At 41.9% G+C, this 23,249-nt stretch overlaps 1 protein-coding gene across 1 annotated transcript; it reads right to left on the bottom strand.

The window, feature by feature from the left end:
• Nucleotides 1-186: 186 nt before the first annotated feature.
• Nucleotides 187-22,801, bottom strand: LOC143125352 (protein phosphatase Slingshot homolog 3). The gene is made up of 17 exons (XM_076286737.1): nt 22,605-22,801; nt 21,808-21,942; nt 19,741-19,778; nt 17,257-17,434; nt 16,090-16,205; nt 15,264-15,332; nt 14,554-14,619; nt 13,889-14,071; nt 11,938-12,031; nt 10,555-10,683; nt 10,358-10,404; nt 9,917-10,063; nt 7,910-8,110; nt 6,314-6,476; nt 4,224-4,325; nt 3,735-3,827; nt 187-3,620 (listed from the first exon to the last, which is right to left on the bottom strand). Exons 2-17 carry the CDS (start codon nt 21,853-21,855, stop codon nt 3,366-3,368), a joined length of 1,929 nt encoding a protein of 642 aa, XP_076142852.1. The 5' UTR covers nt 21,856-21,942; nt 22,605-22,801; the 3' UTR covers nt 187-3,365.
• Nucleotides 22,802-23,249: the final 448 nt, after the last annotated feature.

The following is a 23,249-nucleotide window of genomic DNA, read 5'->3' on the forward strand; positions in this document are numbered from 1 at the left end:
AAGAGAATTTGTCTCAAGACTGGACCTACAGCTGGTCAAATGTGAACAGAACGTTCTCCAAATGATCAGCCCTTGATTAGCTAAATTGGTTAGTTTTAGACAAGCTACCCATCAAGCAACAGTTACTGTAAGTATTTTATAAGTACTACTAAGTCGGTAATATTGAAGAATATCAAAAGACACAAATAGTTTCATTGCAATTTATTCATTTTAACAGTGAAATTGTAAACAGTATAGTTAATACTTTCATGACTATCAAGACCAAGGCAATGCATAGGGATACAGTTTCACACTGACCAATAAGGAAATTAGTTGGTCGTGAATGTAAATATTACAACTGCCCTCAACCTCCATCTATGTTGATTTTTAAAAAAAATTCCCCAAAAGAGTGGCCTCATGAATTTCCTGTTGTGTGTAGAGTAGAAATAGGAGGCATTTTAGCATTTATAACAAGCCTAGGTGTCTGATATTTACAGTATGTATGGTAGGACATAGAGCGACATGGCTAGTTTAATTTCACTTGATCTGAACAGGGTATTAAACTTCAAACCAGGAAACAACGTGTAGAAAGTTAGATGGCAGCACTAATGCCATCATGTTTTTTGACTGTCTGGTTGCCTTATCTAAACCTGTGGTTTTCAGTCCTCTTCCTCGGGTCCTCTTCTGTCTATGTTCCACCCCTCCCTGCTCTGCTCAACTCATGCTTGTCATAAACGGAACATATTCTATTTAGCTAGAGGAGAGCATTTTTGATTACAATGGAGGAGTGCTTGGAGAAGGAATAGATATGTGAAACGTAGTGCAGACCAGGAGACTCCTGAAGTTCAGAGAACCGTTGTCCTAATCCAACAGGCATACCTTTGGCAAAGTTACTGCTGGTGGAATTAACAGGAGAAATACCTCCCCTGTACACAAGTGCAAGCAAATACATAAAATTTCTCCTCATGATTTCAGTTAGTCAAAGATAAGATTAAACAGCTAGATCCTCCAGCATTTAACATCAGAATTGTGTAGCTATCAGGCAACACAAAGAGGAAAAGAGTAATTTCTGTGATGACTATGCATACAGTTGCTGGCTGTGTATTCTATAGGGGATGCAGAAACTATTTAGATTGTTCATTACTGATTTTGTTTTTTTACTTGGCAAATTGTTAATACAGTACTCAAGTCTGGAATTCAAAGTCGAATGTGCTTATGTTGCTTAATGTGCACAATAATAAACAAGACTAAACACCAGACTTAGTAGTACCGTGTCATGCATAGAAACATACATAAATACACTATATGTTCTTGCATCACCACAAGAGGAAGGACTCACAAGATCTGAGAAAAGACAGAGAATCTCCCAAACACACAAGTCTTAAAAAAGAAATCACTATTTATACCATCAACTACAGCAACTACTGTGTGAAGATCAGGGCTAGGCCTAAGTCTCAAGGTTATATTTCTCAGGATGTGAACAGTAAGCCCTGAACACTGAGGTCTACTGGGGACGAAAATAAGCTTGTTACCAAACCCTTGAGGACAAATCCTTTATATGTAAAGTAGTATAATGTGGCCTAGAAAGGATACTATATGTGTGTGTCAAAGTATTTTTTATTTTATGTTCAATTGATGCATAAAGGGGCTCCTTAAAGAGAACACTTGGGGGCACAGCTGACCCAAAATGACCAATTTGACAATAGCAAGTTAATTTTGAGTAAATAGTGGGCGACGATTACTTATCAAAAGGGTCACTCTCTTAAGGCACTGAAGCAAGGCGCTCAGAACAGGTTCAACCATGCAGTGATGGCAGTCACACAGAAGAAAGATAAAAGTCCATTAAGAGCAGGAGTTGTTTGGCACATTAACGTTTTTCAGACTTGCACTACGTACTTGATTTAGTGCAGTCAGTAGCTTATAGAGTTTAAAAAAGGTAAAATCTCCCAATCCATTCAAGAAAAGTATACAATGGCTCGAGTGTACGTTCTCACAAAAATTACAGCATTCTCGTTAAATTCATACATTTGTTCATTTTTGGCCATTGACTTTTAAGTACTTTTGTTGCCCTTTTTGTTGGTTGAAGACATATCAATTCCAGTCTCAGAAATGGACGATAGGGAAAATTGAAAAGTCTAAATGAAACCAGACAGTCGTGGCCTAGCATGCCACTGAGTTCACATGGAATGTGGCATAATTCAATTTGGATCATTGTTTCTGTAGTAGATGTTAAAATAACACTATAAATTAATTAAAATGACAATAAAAATATTTGAAATAGAAACCTCCCAAAAGACACCATTCCTGGCAGCATACTGCATTCACATTCTGACACAGAGGAAGTAATACACATAGGATTGTGTGGAAAACAGAGAGGATCAGATTACCTGAGCACAGGAGAAAGCCATCACAAAATATCAAATACTTGTCACAGTATACAGGATATGAAGTTTTAAAAGGACTCCACTAACCACCCTCTACCTCATCCCAACTGAAACACTAAAATTTGACAGAAATAATAATAATAAAAAAAAAAGAGTTTAGGTTCTCAGGCTCTCTGGCGCTACTTGAACCTTTTTTCGAGCCATGACTGCGAGACTGATAAAAGGCATGCGTGTGCTGAAGCAGGTGAAGACCCAGACAAAGGCACACAGTGTGTGTGACGTTAAATAATACTAATGCTATGCGTTTTTCAGACCTGCTACTGAAGGCACGGGAGTAAATGGAGAGAACATAACGAAACTATAGGTAATGGTTTTGTTAGAAGTTTCACATCTCTGAGACTAACTGAAACTCCTATGGAAAATGTAATTTCTTTTTGGAAATTAAAAACGTCTACTTTAACTCTCTAAATAAGTACATTCCTGTATTCTGTCTTGATTTATGTATTTTTTCATTTATAACTGTTTTAATGCCAGGAAATGTATAACAAGTACAAAACAGCCAGTGTGCTATCCATTTGGCACAAAATTCTATTCTGTTTTGAACTTTGATACTACTCTTTCCTAAACCAATTACTCCTAGTGTGCATTTAAAAAAGACCCAAATCGGGAACTTTACTCTGAAATAGGGTCCCCCTCACAAGATCTTTGGAATTTAGTAGTGGAATGTCCGAAGACAGAACTGACTTTAGAGGACATAGAGTTACATTCGCTGTGCGCTAACGCTCTTATCTCTTGGAATTCCCACGCAGTTGGAAAGTTGAGGCAGAGTGTCTTTAAATAATAAATTAAACATACTAATATCGAATATATGTGAAGAATATCTTTGGATAGTAAAATAAATGAAGTATGGCAGGATATGCTTCTCTTTCTTAGTGTCTCTGATCTTGCCCTTCACTTCATCTTTTCTCCCATCCTGCCCCCCTCCCACCCCTCCTTCTTTCTTCAAACACTCTTCTCACTGTCCACCCCTCCGATTGCACCTCCCGTGGGCTCTTCCCGTTTACCCACATCCTCTCCACCGCCCTCCTGATCCTTGAGCAGAGTCTTTTTTGAGCCCTCCCCTTCCTGTTGCTTGCTGCGTGCTGATAGGCTAATTGGCTCGGGGGACACATCAACGTGGGCCCGCTGATGGGCCAATGCTTTCCGGCCATGGCTCCGCCTCCGTTGACCAGGCGATCTTCGCTGGACTGCTGAGAGCTGTGATGATAAGCAAAAGAAAGCTCAAGTTATGAGCAGTGTATGCAGTGCAAAATATGAAGCTTTCTCTCTCATCCACCCCCCCGCCCCCCCGCCCCACTCCACTAAACTCACCTCTTTGTCACTGCAGTCATCATCCAGCTCGCTGATGGACTGCATGAGGGAGAAAAGGTTCATCCTGCCACTTCTGTTTGGACTGGGAAGCACCTGAGAGACGGGGAGGCAGAACAGAGGGAGGAAAAGGAGAGAGAGAGAGAGGGAGGGAGAGGGGAAGGGAGGGAGAGAGGGAGGAAAAGGAGAGAGGGAGGGAGAGAGGGAGGAAAAGGAGTAAGGGAGGGAGGGAGAGGGGAAGGGAGGGAGAGAGGGAGGAAAAGGAGTAAGGGAGGGAGGGAGAGGGGAAAGTTCAGGTGAAAGGCAGAACAGGGGAGGGAGGGAGAGAGAGAAGGGGTACGTGACTCAGAGGGACAGAGCGAATAGGTAAAATAATAGGGAAATGAAGGCCAGTAAATAAAGACATAAAAGAATCTCACTCAAAACATAGAGAACAAAGAACATAGAAAAGCACTTCCGTTAATGAAGAAAGATGATTTTTGAATCACTTACTTTTTCACTGTCATGGACTGTTATAGTTGGGTTTGAACTGACTGGCTCTGAAGCAGGGGCATCCTGAGTGGACTGTACTGGGTGGACAGGGTCTACAAATACCTGAGGAAATGACAAACCGGCAAAAGCGGAGTGTAAACTGGTAGAAATGTAGCCTGGCCTTAATTGCCTTCCTACGTACTTCCGCTCGATTTTCATCTCCCTCCACGACTCCGTCTGGGATTCCGGCCATTGGCCTTGTTCGCAGCGGTAGATTCGACTCCGCGCCAATCAGCGAGCAGGAGGCGGGAGTTGTGAGAGACGACGTCGAGATTCTGCGCTGTGTTTGAATTGTAGTCCTCGAGGAGTTTGGCAATGGCATAAGTTAATATAAATATTCAGGAACTGAACTCCGAACAAAAGGAGTGTTTAACACATTTTATTTCGGGCAAAGATGTCGTGGCCCTACTCCCTATGGAATTTGGGAAAAGTTTGATTTGTATCGCGCAGTAGCCTCGATATTAAATTACAGCATGTGCGGCAGACCCGGTATGAATGAAGCGGCGTGTTTTCAATGATGATCACATCTAGCTTTGACAATTGTGATGATTTTGTATCGCCGAGGCTATTTGCCCCCGTGTTGGGCTTTCCCCTGTGTTCCCGGTGTGTGCGTGTGTGTGTGCGCGAGTGTTTGTGTCTCCCTCTCCCTCCTGTGTCATGGAATGTGTCAATGAGTTCTGATGTGTTTTGATTGGGGGGAGGTGTCCGGGAGGGAATATTTAGGTGTATGGATAGGTTAGCGATTGCTAAGGGGAGGGAATAGAATAGGGGGTTCTAAGACGTCTAAATTTAGTCAGAGTAGAAGTGGATTACGTGCGACTGAGTTGTGTTGCGTTGAGTTGTTGGCCGATGAGTGTGAATGACGAGTGATTGAGACCGTGATTTATCAGCGATCATTTTGTTGTTTTGTAGTGGACACCTCCTGTTGCCCGTGCACTAGCCTGTACATCTATAGGAAATAAACGACCTTACTGTTGAATAGTTATTTGCTATTCTTCCACTAACTCTTACATTTGTATCGCAAAGCTGGCATGGTCATTTACATCCATCTTGTTCGCTTTGGTGGGCAATGATTGTTGTGGGCAATTTCTGAGTGTTGTAGTGTAGCTTACTTCACGATCGAGCTGGCGCATAACATACGTCACGGCCAAACGTTAGCGATTGGGTGAAATCAGATCCAATCATTTCAAACTTCTACAGAGTCCAAGCATCCAGCTTGCAAACGTTCTTCAATAGCCGAGATCCCAGACCCTTGTAGAAGCGAAGCGTACCAAGGGGATGGCAAATTGCCAGGCTAGTAGAAATGAGGCGCGTCTAGTTAAACACTTTCACAAACCCACTCTCACCAATAGGGGGCACTGGGGTGCCACTACAGTATTCAGGCCAGAGGATTAAGGCCTGGGCTAGTATGTGATTTAGGCCCTGTTTAGACGAAAATGATCCGAAGAGAAAACGCAAAAGTGGCGTTGCGTTTTTACTTTTTATTCTGCTTTTGCGGGGGAAATATTCTGCGCTTTTGGGGGAAATCTGCGTGCAGACGGTGACGCAAAAGTGTTTGAAATTCGATGTAGTATGCACACCAGGTGGCTAGGTGGCAGTGTAAATGATCACGTGACCGTATAGAGAGCCACCTTGAGCAGATCGGAACAAACTTTGGTGTTTTTAAGACCCAAAAACGGCATCGGCGTCTAAACAAAAGGCAAATCTGATAAAATAGTTTGACGTTTTTTTACCCGCGAGCCTTAGTTGCTATCCAGCCACTTGAGTTTGAAGAGGTGCCTTGGATGGATGGATGTAACAGTGAATGATGTTTAGGTTTTGTCTGAATGGCATCTTCACCATTTTCAAATTTAGTTTTGACTTCACTTCATCTTTTAAAAACAATAGTAATTAATTCAATTGCAGGTTGTACTCACCAACCCAGTAGGAGTGGTGCATAGCCTATGACTATTCTACTGTAGTCAACTTTGATTAATTCACAAATCAAACTACAAGTTATCCTGTTGGTGTTTTTATGACATGATTTTCCTTTGAGTTTTAGAAGTACTAACTTCGTGGTCTGAATCTTCATCTTTGTCCTCGCCTGGGCTCTCGTATCCTTCCTCGTCCTCCTCCTCACTCTCCTCGCTCTCCCCTTCTTCCTCATTTCCATCCGCTGACCTCTGCCGGAAGTCTTTGGACTTTCGTCTCCAAAGGGCGCTGTGACGCTGCTTACTGTACACATCAAACACACACACATGGAAACGATCATTCAAGCAGTCCAGGGAATATCCAGTGTAAATAGACCTCTGAGGGTCGCCTACAAAAAGAACCCGAAGATACCATCTTTGCCCATATAAGGATATCCGGATCTCCTCATATAACCCTGCTGGATAATGAGACTGATCATATGACCTTGTACTTCTTGTCTTCTTCTTCTTCACATGGTCAATAACTCCACTCAAAAGGGTCTAGGATTGGCTTTGTTAGACAAGAGGTCTTTGACAAGACGTATAAAACAAGTACGGTAACTGCTTTTAAATGAACAGGTAACTCCTGTTGTGTTGTTATATAACATGGACAGCCAGTAAAAGCTGAATGGACAGATGTCCAACTCTAGCTCTGCATTAATACTGTGGAAGCTCCCCATTCCAACTCTAGCTCTGCATTAATACTGTGGAAGCTCCCCATTCCAACTTTAGCTCTGCATTAATACTGTGGAAGCTCCCCATTCCAACTCTAGCTCTGCATTAATACTGTGGAAGCTCCCCATTCCAACTCTAGCTCTGCATTAATACTGTGGAAGCTCCCCATTCCAACTCTAGCTCTGCATTAATACTGTGGAAGCTCCCCATTCCAACTCTAGCTCTGCATTAATACTGTGGAAGCTCCCCATTCCAACTCTAGCTCTGCATTAATACTGTGGAAGCTCCCCATTCCAACTCTAGCTCTGCATTAATACTGTGGAAGCTCCCCATTCCAAGTGTACCTTGAGATTACCTGATTAAGTTGTACAGTATGGATGCAAGATACTATCAGTACGGTACGACATCGGTATCGGCAGATTAAGAATTGTTTTTTAGCATCTGGTGATATGAACATTTCTGCAGTACCGTCATTGTATATGTATATATACAGATGTGTATATATATCAGCATCAGCCAAGATGAGTTCGTCAGACATCCAATATCGTGCAGGTCAACATTACAAAACTAGGTACCTCAGTGTGCACTTCTAAGGGCAGAGGGTGTGTGTAAGTGAAAGTGTGTGTGTGGGGACAAAGCATGAGGTATACACAGAGCGGACCTGGCGCTGAGGAAGCCACTGTAGTTATGTATGTAAGTGAGAGAGTGTGTGTGTGTGTGTGTGTGTGTGTGTGTGTGTGTGTGTGTGTGTGTGTGTGTGTGTGTGTGTGTGTGTAGCGGACCTGGCACTGAGGATGCTGCTGTAGGTGTGTAAGTGAGAGAGTGAGAGTGTGTGAGTGTGTCTGTGTATGTGTGTGTGTAGCGGACCTGGCACTGAGGATGCTGCTGTAGGTGTGTAAGTGAGAGAGTGAGAGTGTGTGAGTGTGAGTGTGTGTGTGTGTGTGTGTGTGTGTAGCGGACCTGGCACTGAGGATGTTGCTGTAGGTGTGTAAGTGAGAGTGTGTGTGTGTGTGTGGAGCGGACCTGGCGTTGAGTATGCCGCTATAGGTTTGCAGCTGCTGCATGAAGCCATCGTTGGGCTGCACGATGGGCCGGCATTCACGCACGTACGACAGCGCCTCCTCCAGGGTCAAGCCCTGCTGCTTCATCAGGTACGCCATCACTGTGGACGCCGAGCGAGACACACCCATCTTACAGTGCACCAGCACCGCCTGGCCACTCTGCCTGCCGACGTGCAGTGGGAGAGATGTGATTTTGGTTTTCTTAAAATGTATTCATTTAAAATGTTCATTTATTTGATTTAATGACTGAATAACAACAGCCAATAATAAAGCGTCATGCACAATACAAGAATGCATGTCATAGTATTCCAGGGTCAAATGTAAAATTCCATGACTTTTCCCTGACTTTCCTAGATAAAAAACCTGAATTTCCTAGCCTAGAAATCTAGACGCACCCTAGCGGTGGCAAATTAATTTGCTCAGCTTGTACGTCTAGTATCGAACCATAGGAATTTCTATTGGCTTAACACCGTGGATGACGGCCAATCACAGCGCTCTATTTCGTTAGAGAGTCTTAAGGCGGGCTTAACAGGATAACGACATCCTGCGACGGTGAACAACAAGGAAGGCGGCTATGGCAAACGAAGAGCGGTTGTTTGAATCGGCGTTGGCGTCAACTTTGGAGGAGTTGGACTTGTGCTTTTCTTTGAAAGTAGATCAACACAATGCACTTAAGTCATTCCTTTCGAAGAAGGATGTATTTGCCGTTTTGCCGACCGGATACGGATATGGTCGTAGCGCTGGCCTATTGCATGCCTAGGCAGTTTGAAAGACAATTCTCTGCCACCCCGTGGATTAAGCGAGGTGAATGATTCGATGCCAGACTATACATGTCAATGATATAGGATGGCCCGCCAGGCTATGAATTTCCATGACCTACTATAGAATGAATTGCACAATATACTAACCAAAGATTTCAGAGTAGCCGCGCAACGTTCAAGAATCTTTTTTCTAATAAATGGGCAATGAATAAACAAAGTTGGACTAACCACAACCACCACTCAAGCAAGCAGTAAAGCTAATTACCTGATATACACCAATTCTGCGTGGACATACAACCCCAAATCAGAAAATGTTGGGAAATTTTATAAAATGTGAAATAAAACCAGAATGTAATAATCTGCAAATCTCGTAAACTATATTTAGTTGCCAAAAGGACACAGACAACATATCAAATGTTGAAAATGACAAATTTGACTATTTCATGGAAAATACATGTTCATTTTAAATGTAATACCAGCAACACATTTTCTGCTTTTTTGCACTTCTGGTTAGACGCAAACTGAATTTCGTTGTCTTTGTGCTTGTACTCTGCACAATGTCAATAAAGTTAAATCTAATCTTATCTAATCTAAACATTCTCTGTCCTAACTTTTTTCAAAACATGTTGCTGGCATGAAATTCAAAATGATCATATATTTTTATTTTCAACATTTGACATGTTGTCTATGTCCTTTTTGCTGCTAAATATGGGTTACAAGACTTGTATATTATCACATTCTGTTTTTATTTGCATTTTACACAACGTTCCAACTTTTTCTTATTTGGGATTGTATTTTTGCATTAATGTATTTTGGCTAGTACATTTAAAACTGCTACAACAAAATTCCCTGATATTTTGCCCCTCTAATGATACGATTCCCTGACTTTCCATGTCTGGAAAAATCTATTTCCATGATATTCCAGAAATTCCATGACCCATGGAAATCCTGTAACTCTCTTACTTGTGTTCATGGTAATTTTTCATAATTTACATTTCTCTTCGAACTACTTAATGTGAGTTGCTCCTGTTGGAAAGTGCTTAATGTGCATTGTCTGTATGGCAGGAGCCCACCTAATGTAACTTTAAGTGTATGTGTGTGTGTGTGTGTGTGTGTGTGTGTAAGTGTGTGTAAGTGTATGTGTGTGTGTAAGTGTGTGTATAAGTGTGTGTAAGTGTATGTGTATGTGTGTGTGGTGTAAAGCCAACCTGGCAGAGTTGATAAAGGTGTAGGTGTTTTTCCAATGAGGCAGCAAGTCTGTGGACTCCACATCATACACCCTGATGTTCATGTAGGTGAATGATCCCGGGAAGAAGTTGTCGATCTCCATGGTGACATTTAATATGTAGCCAATACTATGAGAGCAAATAAGAATCATTTATGTTAAAAGAGAGACATGCAAGCTCACACACTCAGAACTAAACAAGCACCCTGTGACATTCAGTCAGTGTGAGTACAGGGACTTAAAAAAAAAACCTGTACTTCTCTGTACTTATTCTTGTCTAATTATCAGAGTTAGTGTATAGGACTGCTACAAAGACTTCATCAGCGTCGGGTTGAAGGCAAAGAGTTAAACAGCACGGGTAGCTGTCTCCAACTCTGAAGACCTCAGACATGAAAAACCAAAAACATCTTCTCTTGAGCCTTACTTGTTTTTCTGCAGCTCTTCAAAATTGGCAGCGTTCCACTCTGAACCCTGAGAAGAGAAGCAGTTTCACTTAAAAGCTTCATTGACTGCGATGAGCACAACAGCACCAGCTCCCCACTCCTCTCCAATTATGTGTGTGTGTGTGTTGGACAAAGATAGTGAAACTGAGGGAGAAAGAGAGTGTGTGCATTCCCTTACCAAATAAAGGTAGTCCAGTATTTTGGAAGGTTTGTCCATTTGCGCCATGGTAACCATCATCTCATTATCGATGAACTCTTTGTAGTCCTTCATGTCCATCTCCATTTTGGATTCCAGAGTTAATCGGACCTATGGACCACACACACACACACACACACACACACACACACCAGAAATATCAGACTGAGCCTGATATGGATTTAGAGTCTCCCTTTCATGTCTGTTGCCTGATAATGTCATTTGACATAAGTGTTTGTTATTAACTTGTTATGTCAGTTGCCCTTCTATTTAGTATCATGACTTGATAACCTTTCTTGTGCGCTTCGGCCTCCATCTCTTCTCCTACTTAGCCCCCCCCCTTCATCCTTTCTCTCTCTCTCTCTCTCTCTCATCAGGTATCAGATATAACCTCTGGAGTATATGCAGAGGTTTGTCAAACGGAGGTCCTACCCTTCTGATGATTCAGATATGATGCTAACCTGCGGACCTTATACTGACCTTATACGGACCTATGTGTGAACGACATACACGCACATTACAAAATCGAGTGAGGGGTGGGGGCTTGTAGAGTTCACTAGAGGCGAGATATGACGCAGAATATATGCGGCCGCCGTCACAGCTGCTGTTTGTTTACAAAGTGTAGGCTATGCATTATGTAGGCTAAAGAAGAAAAATCTATTGTGCATAGGCTAATACTTCAAGTAGTCACGTAAGTGCACACTTGAAATTGACCTACAGTATTTGTATGTGTGCCTCGAATAAACACATTTATCTGTTTTCAACATTATGTAGCAGAATTACTTGGCTATGGAACCCCAAATCTGGTTTGCGTTGGAGAGAGCATGCCCAAACTTTATGGTACCAGCCAATTCAGTAGGCTAACTCAAGACTTCAAGGCCATCATATACGTTTTTAAGCAACAAACAAAATACTAACATAACAGTGAAGTGGGTCGTTTTTTCATGGTTTATTTTTCCAAAAGCATCCTCTCCCTATGTGTCTATTACATTTGCATTGTAAACATCCGTTTAACATCCGCCGAACCTCCGGTCTTAAGTAAGTATAAGTATATATACTTTTTTGATCCCGTGAGGGAAATTTGGTCTCTGCACTTAACCCAATCGGTGAATTAGTGAAACACAAACAGCACACAGTGAACACACAGTGAGCACACAGTGAGGTGAAGCACACACTAATCACAGTGAGCTGCCTACTTCAACGGCGGCGCTCGGGGAGCAGTGAGGGGTTAGGTGCCTTGCTCAAGGGCACTTCAGCCGCGGCCCACTGGTCGGGGCTCGAACCGGCATCCCTCCGGTTATAAGTCCAGAGTGCTAACCAGTGGGCCACGGCTGCCCTAACACTGTCTTTCTGCTTTCTGTTTACTTGTTTAGAGGTAATTTTCTCCAGGTCTTCTGTTCTCATGATCTCTCGGAGAAGTACTTTGATCCTCCTCTCTATTGACTCCCTCTCCAAAGAGCTGCACAGTGAAGAAGAGAAGCAAAATTAGCGAACACTGGTGTGCTAAGATAGCAAATAGGGGACAACTACCATATGCATTATAAAAATAAGAATACAGTGCTGTTTGAGAATATAAAACAAAAAAAACAAGAAACAGCAGGAAAGGGAAACAACACTGAAACAAGATGGACAAAGGCGTATAACAATACATGGCAACATTCACATCGCACACAATGATAGCAATATGAAGAACTAAATCATTGACCATCACTTTCAGAGCATTTGTGTGAACTACAGAACTACATCAAATTAGGGCTGGGCGATATGGACCAAAAGTCATATCCCAGTGTTTCCCCTACAATGTATTCATCAATGGCGCAGCGCTGCTCCTGGAATTCAAGCACCACTGCAAAAAAAGTTGCCTAATTAAAAAAATAAATAGACGCAAGTGAACTTCAGGAACAGCTGCCGTTCGTTCAGGTCAGGGATTCCACAGGAGATCACGCTTGTTTGTGTTTATGTTTAAGTTTATTAGCAGACGCAATTTTGTGGAAAAAAACATAGCATACCTTATGTTAACCAAGGAACCAAATTAAACACGCCAGCGAGATAGCTCGCCCCTACCTTCAGTAGCCTATTCCCAGATAAATTCCACGCATTGTTTCGTTTTTGTTTGTGATACAGGCAATGCTTTCAAGCCCTGTGTTGCTAACATACCTAGGCTGTGTAACTAAGGTCAAGCTAGCCTATTGGTGGGTTTAATTGAATTTGAGTAATAGGATACGCAAGCATTTACATCTGAGATAGTTTGTAATTCCTGTAGAGCTCACCAAAATTATAGATATGATACAAGACACTTATCTGCTATAATCCAAGATAGATTTTCTTCGAATTTTTGACCATTTATTTTACCAAATGACATGGGAAACATAATTCATTTCATCCACATATTCTTATGCACCATGCACAACAACACTACTAAGTTAGCTTAAAACCGTGATTATCAAGCCAGCGTTACGGGCCGTCACGGCATTAAAGTGACAGGCACTCAATTCGACTCAGCACAGCACCAATACAGTGTAATGGCATGAAAGAGAAGTCTATATAGTTTATACAGTGCTGTGCAAAAGTTAAGACACCCATGCTGAAATTGGCTAAAGGGAGGAATAAAAAACATATTTTGCCTTTTGTCTTAATGCCTTAATTTAAAAAAAAAATAGGACATCAATTATTTTTTAATGTATCATGTATCGTAAATAAATAAATGTTATTATATATAAATGTCTTAACTTATGCACAGCACTGTATATTCTAAATAGTAATAGTTTGTACAGTGGCCTACAGTGTACAGTTGTACAGTGGCTAATACTAATAATGTAAATGAAAAAGGTGAAAGAAAAACATGAATAATCCTGTTCAAGTACTGCAATAATCATGCTTTGTAAATGCTTGTGTTGATGGTTATGTCATAATTTGTAACTCAATCTGTCAATTTCTTTCACAAAATCCACCAGAAGTCACCATTTAAGGAGTCATTTTTTCAATTGTTTCTCTTTTTTTGAGGGGGGGGTCTTCCTACGATCAACAGCACCGCTGCTGGAAAAAATTCTAGGGGAAACACTGTATCCCGATATATTTAGGTTGAATATCGATATACAATATATATCCCAATATTTTTTTTGCAAAGTTAGAGCTGTAAAAAGAAATGTTCAGTCAAATATGAGTAGTTTTATTGAAAACTCACTACTCAAATAACAATAAAATGTAAACATAAAACTGAAGTGTCTTTTTTATTGTTATGAAACCTGTTGCGTTAATAGTCCTCCTTGGTGGATAGCCAGGTGAATGTGAAAAAGGAAATGAGCCGCAGACTGACCTTTGGCCCATACTGTCCTTCCTGACGGACTCCAGTCCGGTCATGACAGCCCACTCGTTGAGGCAGGGCTGGTCCGACTCCACGCGGCTGTGGTAGTGCTGAGCCCACTCCAGGCCACTGCCGGGGATGATCGCTCCCTTCACGGCCCGCTCACAGCAGCCATGCAGCGCCTGCAGCACTGACCTGCCGTCAGAGGACACACACACACACATGAGCAAGCACACACACACACACATGAGCAAGCACACACACACACACCCATTTCAGATGGCCTTTAGCGACTCTACAGATCAGCAGCAGCCAAAGCCACTGCTTTTCACTAACTTTCCCCTTTCCCTAACACTAACCCACAATAAGGCATGAGAACCACTGCTTTTCCCTAACTTTCCCTAACACTAACCCTAACACTAACACTAACCACAATGAAGCATGAGAACCATGAAGACAATAGGTGGGTAGGTGGGACACAGAAGGGGGGGGGTTGCACGGGCATTTGTTTTCAATTCTGTTGTGATGGCATATTTACACCCTGACTCTGGGGAGCACACCGCTATTGTTGAATGTGTCAGGCACATTAGCATGCTATGTGGAAGCAAGGCCAGCAGGAGGGTCCCGGAAACTACAGTTCCTCTATATGGGGCATGCAGAGTCATTCGAGAACTTACCACATAGTCTGCAGGGACACGGGTTTAAATATCCTCGTCACCTCGGCTGTTGTGACACTAAAACCACTACAGAGGGAGAGAGGGAGACCAGAAAGGGAGAGAGAGAGGGTGAGTGTGTGAGAGAGAGGGAGACCAGAAAGGCAGAGAGAGAGAGGGTGAGTGTGTGAGAGAGAGGGCACAGACGGGGAAGGAATGAGAGATCATATCAGTAGTTTATCTATGGTCATGTGCAGTCTGTGTCTAACGACTTGATGTCAATGTCTGAGTATATCAGCGACCGCATTATGTAGTCTTTCTCTCTCTCTACCACACACACACACACACACACACACATACATACTAACACACTCACACACACTTACACACACACACACACACTCACACAATCAGTGTGAAACGTATCTATTCGTATTAAGTGAATATGATTCTCCTTACTAAACAACCATGTACTTGCCAGTGATGGATGCTTTGCATGTTTAGCCGAGTGCTTTGCATACCACAGAGAGCCTGATAAAGTCTTTGCCTCGCATAAGCTTCTGATTAGTCACCACCTCCTCTGGCTCTGCTTCTACACGTCTTTAAAACGGAGAGATCAACTTCCTCTTTTATCAGCACTTGCTCTTTCACACACTAGTTTTGTTATCCAAACCTAGTCTCTGTCTTTGATGCAGCAAAAAAGCGCTATTTTTTATCTTTTCTGTTTCCCTTACCCATCTCCATCCAAAAAGACTTGGGTATCGCTCCATACAGGCAAGACCAGGCCAATCGTACATTGGTCACTGAAAGGAAATAGAATGCACAATCAAACTCAATCTTCCAACCACAAACCTCTGACCAGTGGTGGTAAAATGGTGGATCTACCGGTAACACTTTACTTGACAGTATCGACATAAGAGTGACATGACGCTGTCATGACACATGAACCCTAACCCTAACATCTAACCCTAATCCTAACCCTAACTTGTTATGACAAAAACCAAATGTCACTTAATAATTATGTCATAAATGTTTGACTTGTTTATGACATGTTTATGACAGTGTCATGTCACTCTTATGTCGATACTGTCAAGTAAAGTGTAACGGATCTACCTGGCTAAAGACTTTTGGTTCAGCTGGTTTGTGAATGGTTGGAACAAATATGTGCTAGGCCCTTTACTTTCTGTAGCTAAAGTTGTCCACTTATGTCTCCAACAGACAATCACATTTCAAATGACAAGTAGTTTGACATCGAAGAGTCTCAAAATACTTAATAGGGTGAATCTAAAAGGTCACCAACCCCACATATTCCCATCAGTAGTACAGACAAGTGCAGATTTGTAAAGTTACTTACAAGTTGTTAAGTTATTTTTTTAGCAATTAAAAACTACCTCTAAATCTACATAACTACTGAGATTATGTATCCTCTATTTAGCGGTTATACATATTAATATTAAGAAGTAGTATCAATATTAAATAGTAATTATAAATGCATTATAAACCTCTGCATGCCTGAGGCTACAAGTGTTTAGTATACAATATGATAAATGCATTATAAACCTCTGCATGTCTGGCAGGTCCATGCCCAGCAGTAGAGTCTCGTTTTTGTTGCTGAGAGTGGAGACAACAATCAGGTACCTCACTCTGACTGGACTTACCGACTCCAGCTGCACTGCCTGGGGGGGGGGGGGGGGGAGGGGGAGGGATAGAGAGGTAGATTGGTAGATTGATAAACAGATAGAGACAGAGAGGAATAGTACAAAATGAGAGAAGCACAATGGAGGTGGGTGGAAATCTACAGGTTCAGGTGAGAGAGAGGGTTGGCTCAACAGCCTTTGTGCTCCACAAACCTTTAAATAGTGGATTGGATTGCCATGACGACAGTGCGAGTGTGTGTTAACCAAGTCCCCAGGCAAGAGAGAATTATAAGCAGACACATACCTACCCATTAGCCATGTTACAATCGGACAATCGATGAGCATATTGTTCATGGCACTAACAGAGTGACCTGATGTAGTCACGGACACCATGCTTTGCATAAGCACAAACGCCTCATTCACACTGCAAGGTCAGATTCAATGAACAAGGAAGTCTACATGTGATATGGTCCATTACATAACGCTAATGTTTTACTGAACTGAACAGCAGAAAATAAGCTGGTCTGTATTCGATTCCCCATAAGGTAGCTAACAATTCAGGACTTGCTGAATGCTGGTATATATTGGGGGCTTCTAAGATCTTAATCACAGCATTAAGCCACAGGAGACACACCAAAATGCAAAGGAAAATTCATATGCAGAGGCCACTACATAACTCATATTCACCATTAAAATGGTGAACATGAGTTATAAGCATACTACCATACTTATACCATACATATAAAACATTCCACACAAGCATGAAAAGGAAGAACTCCCTAGTACAGGATATTAAAGTTTTAAACAGGGAGGAACCAATGGCAGCGGTCTGTGCATGCCGTTTGAGCCAATCAGAGAACTCTATCGAACTCATTCAAGTCTGTCTAATCACTACAGTCCAGAACCGCTAAGTTTCACCTCACTAGGACACACAGCAGCCATTACAGGAATCTGCACTCAGCTCTCCTACAGCAGTCTGGCCATCTACACTCCTCAAGAGCCCAGCAGGGGATTGGCGCTTGGTTGTCAGGGGCTTGTGGTTCCATTTGACCTATGGGTTTGGACAGGAGGGTGTTTTTGAATATCTCACCAGTTTGACCGTGTCCTCTGGACGCAGCAGAGACACCATGGCCTGGAGCTGTCTGTGCTGCACGTTGGAGGCCTTGGACCCGAAGCTGGGGCTCCCCTGAGGGGGGGACGAAGTGCTCTCATTCTCCCCCTGTTCTTCAAGTAACAGAACAGCCCCTTTGACCAAAGCAAAGCTCTCTCTGATAGGAAAGAGAATTCAATTCATCAGCCTCACAGAGCGTGTTCCCATGCAGCATTAGCAGACCTGCATTTTGTGGTTTGTGAGTGACATGCATATTTGTTGTCCTTTTTCTTTTTTTAGGCCTTCATATTAGGGCCAAACAGTTTGGATTTGTGATAAAAAGTCAAGCTACAGTTCAAGATGACTATATGCAGGCGCGCCTGCAGGTGTACGTCCGTACGCACTGTGCGTACCATCAAGCTACTCAACAACAGAAAATTTCCCTTGTGTGTGTGTGTATTCACACCAAATTGGCCTACCATACCTTCCCAACTATGCACAGTATCCCTTTAGCTGCATGCCATTAGGCTATTTACCATTTTCTATTACGTAAAGTTAGTGAACACGTTATCAAAATTAACGTGCACGCATTTTGTTTGAGCAGGAGAGAGAATACGCACGCAGACACGCAATAGGCTACTTGTTGTTTTCTTTTACTCTGCTATCTATATATGGTTATCAGCACACAATGTTGAGCTAATTCACTAACTCAATACTCATCATGGATATCACAAGTTTAAACAACGAAAACAGAAAGGATGGAGGCAGCAAAGCTAGGAGTTATTCCAGATGGGCAAGAACAAGGTAGGCAATTGGTGTGCTTGTCAGAACGTTAGACTGCACTAAAGCCAGATGTCACGTTACGCTAGAACAAAACTAAAGGTAACTTTAGCCTGTAGGGCTGTATCAAGTTGTCCAAATGAATAGGTAATTGTAGACATTGTCGTTGTATTATTGCATGTGGATGTTGTTATGCTATGTAGGCTACTTTTTTGCTGACCAATGCACGGACCTAAAACGGACAAATATTGTTCACGAGTGATTTTTTTTTTTTGCGGGGGGGGGGTGATGGGTGTGCGTACCATAGCATTAATTCCTGCAGGCGCCCCTGACTATATGATATATTTAAAACGTGATGAAGCATTACCAATTAAAATAGCAATGAAATATGAACTGCTTTATTTACTAATCCAAGGATAAAATTGAAAATATATGAATTAGCATGCTTCCAAATATAGCTTTAAAAAGGGCCCCATCTGATTAGTTAGCATGCTTCCAAATATAGCTTTAAAAAGGGCCCCATCTGATTAGTTAGCATATATGCTTCCAAATATAGCTTTAAAAAGGGCCCCATCTGATTAGTTAGCATGCTTCCAAATATAGCTTTAAAAAGGGCCCCATCTGATTAGTTAGCATATATGCTTCCAAATATAGCTTTAAAAAGGGCCCCATCTGATTAGTTAGCATGCTTCCAAATATAGCTTTAATAAGGGCCCCATCTGATTAGTTAGCATGCTTCCAAATATAGCTTTAAAAAGGGCCCCATCTAATTAGTTAGCATGCTTCCAAATATAGCTTTAAAAAAGGCCCCATCTCATTGGTTAGCATGCTTCCAAATATAGCTTTAAAAAGGGCCACTGATTAGTTAGTATGCAGAGCAGTGATTGACTGATGAGCATGACTGTCTGTCAGACAAGGATGACATGAATTAAAAATATATATATAAATAATAAAAAATAATAAAAAAAATAAAAACATATAGACCTTATGATACATTATTAACGATTGGGTCAGAGTCACTAGCTTCACAATCAGTTGCAGCTTCTGCAATTTGCTAATTGCATTAATTGCTATTTCGATTCTGTTACGATTCATCTTTTAGTCCTTCTTTATTATAAACACTGATCATAAGGCAGGTGGTATGACTTAGATAATCACTATTAACTATTAAGACTTTTAACACTTTACAAATGTTAGCTTCCCTGATACACTCGTATGTCAGTGAATCATTTCTGGTAACAGTGTGGGAAAAGCCTGTAAAAGTCCTGGCAGGAAGCATGCATAAGGATGTAGATCCAGGAATGCACTAATATTTAGTTCGTAGTCCAGTTTGCAACAATTACTAGTTAACACTAAGTTGTAAACACTTCGGAAAAAAATATTAAAAACTGGATATACCAAAAAACGTTGATGCAATCGCTTCCTGCCAGGACTTTTACGGGCTTTTCGTATATCGATATTCAACCTAAATATGTCGGGATATGACTTTTGGTCCATATCGCCCAGCCCTACAAAGAAGGTATTTCCCCAGGTTCTGTTAGCAGCCTGCCATGTTCACACCCGCACACCCACACCCAGGCTTCTCACTGTTGTCATAACTGCTCAGTTTGAGAGGGAGGGTTTGCTCTTTACTATACAAATAGTATTGAATGAAAAACCGGCCAAGCCGGGATGAAACATAAGAACTGAGGAACACAAACACACCTTTTTTGAAGTCTCCCTCTTCTTGGTATGTTTTCATCCTTGGAGAAATCATAGCAAAAGATTAGCACAACACAGTATTATCATGGTGTGTCTGACATGATAATCTGAACACAGCAAATAAACATAGGCTTTTTATTTCTTTATGTGACAGTGAAAAAAAGGCTTCAACAGCTTCATTTCAGCAGAGCTCAACTGCGTCCATTTAGGACAAAATGATGTTTCAATTACCCACAATCTATTTGAAATATTTTGGAACCTGTGTGAAGTGAAAAAGTTGAATATTTCCCACAAATCCTATCTTTAAAAGACAACCAGAAATGCCACGTAACTGACTGAAATCTTTCCAATAAAATGTCATCTGTTACTTGGAAGAGTATGGGTTGCAGATTGATTATTACCTAACTAATTAATTCATGACCATTCTTAATTACATTAGACACCAAATTACCGTTGGTGCTTTGAAACCTCTCGGAGTGCCACCTAAAATATACATAACTGGAACCTTGGTAGTCATGAGTTACCTTAGCGTCATTACTGATTAGCTGACTTGAGTGAGGGAACGGAAATAAAAACCAATACTGGGATCACTTCAAGCGACAGCATGCTTGTAGGCAATGCTTTAATCTGCATTTGTAGTGATCAGCTTTTTTGGTCAAGGACAATTATACCTTGAGGCACTCTCCTTGCGGCAGATTCCTAAATCACGTCAGTGAGACTCAACCATAACGGGCATGCCTGTGTGCATCCTCTGCTCCATATCTCTGAGTCTGATCCAATTATGGCATATACGGTAATGGCTTTTGGCATACATGACAGTTCCTTAATGTGCGAGTGGTGGTGGGGTCTTGGTCAGCAATGCTTGCTCTTGGCACCGCAAGCTTGTTATGAAAACTACAGAGGAATTTTACACCAAAGAGAGAAAGAGAGAGAGAGAGAAGTAAAGACAAAATTGAAATAGGGAGAAAGAAAAAAAAAACAGCAGAGAGGTAAAAAGAGAGATTAACAGATAAAGATGTGACAAATAAAAGAGAGCTGTGTGTTCTTGTGGGGGGGGGGGAGGGGCAATGGCTTAAAATGTGCAGTGAGTAAGATAAGGCCACAAGGAAACGCTACTGAAAGAAGATAGGAAGAAACAAGGGAGAGGGGAAGAAGGGGGGAGGAGTGGCCGCTGTATCGGTGGTTGTAGAGAATGAAACATGAGACAGTAACATTACCTGTTATGCAACTGACATGCCCAGACAGACACGGACAGAGGAGAGGAGACGCGGTGAGGAGAGATGGGAGAGGGAAAAGAGGAGAAGAGTGATTAGGGTGTGTAACAGGCATGGAGAGAGAGAGAGAGAGGTGTTAATCCCAGTCTTGTTCAGCAGTCTGTATTGACCTACACCATGTAAGGCTGGCCATTTCAATAGCAAATGGTCACTGTTCAAACCAGAGTAGCTGCATTCTCAAAGGGTTTCCACTTTCCATAGAGACATTATCCTGGCTTGATACGCAACTCTCTGGCAGAACAATACACTGCACCCTTAGGCAACTGGCTAGGCTGAGCTATACAGCACTTATTTACTTGGTTCAGTGCCTCATTTGGACAAAAAGGCCCTGCAGACACTGTTGCTTGTTTTGGAAGAGACATAGAGACATAGAGAGAGAGAGAGAGAGAGAGAGAGAGAGAGAGAGAGAGAGAGAGAGAGAGTCGCCTGATGTTTTGGCAGAGTACAGACATACCAATGAAGTAATGAAGTTTGTATTGCACCAGACATAGAAACAGAGAGAGAGTGTGTGTGTGTGTCAGGCAAGCTGATATTGAGAAAGGCCTGTGTTGTGGTCATCAAATACATTATCATTACAATTACTAACCTCGCACAGGAGCTGCCTGAGGCAAGCTAATGGTTTTGTCATTCATGTCTTTTGCTGTTTTCTGCCCATTGTACTGTCATGTTTATGCGGTGCAATAGAAGGCCCAGGGAGAAATAGACCATTTGGACAGCATTATTGTCCCTAAGAGCCCTTGTAGAGGGTGGACACACATGCATAAAAATAATTACTTTGTGAAACGTACAAACTTACCAAAGTGGTGGATACAGTTGGAGACCTGTGAAGTGTCAGTAGCGCCATTCCACAACCGGTTGGGTTGAACTATGCACGGGTAATCACGTTCGCGCTCATACGTAAAAGGCACGCCGAACGGGAGGGAGAATGCAACTGAAAGGGAATACGAACGATGACCACATATGACACTACTGAAAATCCCACAAACCAAATAGAAAAGTCAACAGGTGTGTACCAGTTATGTCGTTGACCATGCATTTAAAAACATCAAGGAAGCCTCCCCAATTTCGCAACAATGCAAGTCCAGTTGAGGCGAGTTAACTCGCCAGCTGTAACATGCCTGACATTTTTCTATGGACTATTGCACATATAGCACACAATTCCTCATCCATCGGTCAACCATTTGGCATATTTCGAATGTATTTTATACCTAGAAGGCATAATTCAAATGTATGAAGAAAGCGTGAAAAACAGAAATACGATAGGCACGCCGGAGATGCGTAACATTACAGCTGATCTGATCTAAGCTGTGTAAATACCCATGCATGCATGGATTCGCTTACATCTTCACTGCAATATAACACTTAACGGTCTTGTAAATAAAATCATGCGTACTTTGTTGCAATTTTGCGTTTGCGTGTGAAGGAATCTTCAGCTATGTGGATGTGCAACATTAGCAAGTCATGTTAACGTTAAGTTAGTCCAAGATGACTTGGTAGCTGTCATGCTAGTTCCTCAAGAGAGAGAGAAAGAAGGGTGGTGGAGTGCAGAAAGAGAGAGTCGAGAGATGGACATTTTCCTATATCCCAGATTACCTTTGTTCAGCGGAAAGTCTTGTGCCTTAGCTTCTTTTGTAACTTTTGCTTTGTCTTCCAAATGTTAATTGGAATGACAGAGAATTCAAGTTAGCCAGGTAACGCGAATGTCTCAGTCGTTCAACTTCTGCAGCCCAAAGATCCAGTTAAAGGGGAGTGTGCAGTGGAACCAGGAAGAATTGTTTCGGCCGAGAAACGTAAACATGTCCATAAAAGGAAGAGGCGGAATGAGCGCTTCTTATTCATTAAAGGGAAATAAATGGCTATCAAAAAATATCTTGTAGACTATAGAGCTGCACAGTCCCGCCCACAGCCGATGCCGGATGTAAAAAGTCAATGCAATTTCTCCATTGACAATTGCGGTGTAAGCCATAAAAACTTAACTGCACGTGGTAGACTTAAAACCAGCTACGGTTGTACTAAGCGATTGTATATGCTCCTATAGACACCAAGAGTTCGTGGGGCACTAACCTTGTTTTGAGATAAATGCCTTTTATTCGCGATCTCTTGGATAAGTACTTCATTACCCACAATCCTGAACAATCCCACAATCCCACAGTGATGCCTCTGATTGGTGGAAAGGCCGTTATGGTCATAGTTTGAAACTTTCTCAGCGGAAAAATATTGACAAAGATGGCGGAGTTT

The sequence above is a fragment of the Alosa pseudoharengus genome, unplaced genomic scaffold (assembly GCF_046254945.1).
Source record: "Alosa pseudoharengus isolate Yale_2024_CS ecotype anadromous, Long Island Sound unplaced genomic scaffold, YU_APseudo_1.1 YU_APseudo_1.1_scf_16, whole genome shotgun sequence".
Lineage (NCBI taxonomy): Eukaryota > Metazoa > Chordata > Actinopteri > Clupeiformes > Clupeidae > Alosa > Alosa pseudoharengus.

What these genes read in the sequence shown, in the direction of transcription:
- LOC143125352 (XM_076286737.1), bottom strand. Translation starts at nt 21,855, where the DNA reads ATGGCGCTACTGACACTTCACAGGTCTCCAACTGTATCCACCACTTTG. An exon ending in GACCTGCCAGACATGCAGAG is followed by an intron (nt 15,333 to 16,089) that starts GTTTATAATGCA and finishes ATTTCCTTTCAG; the next exon opens with TGACCAATGTACGATTGGCC. An exon ending in GTCTTTTTGGATGGAGATGG is followed by an intron (nt 14,620 to 15,263) that starts GTAAGGGAAACA and finishes CTCCCTCTGTAG; the next exon opens with TGGTTTTAGTGTCACAACAG.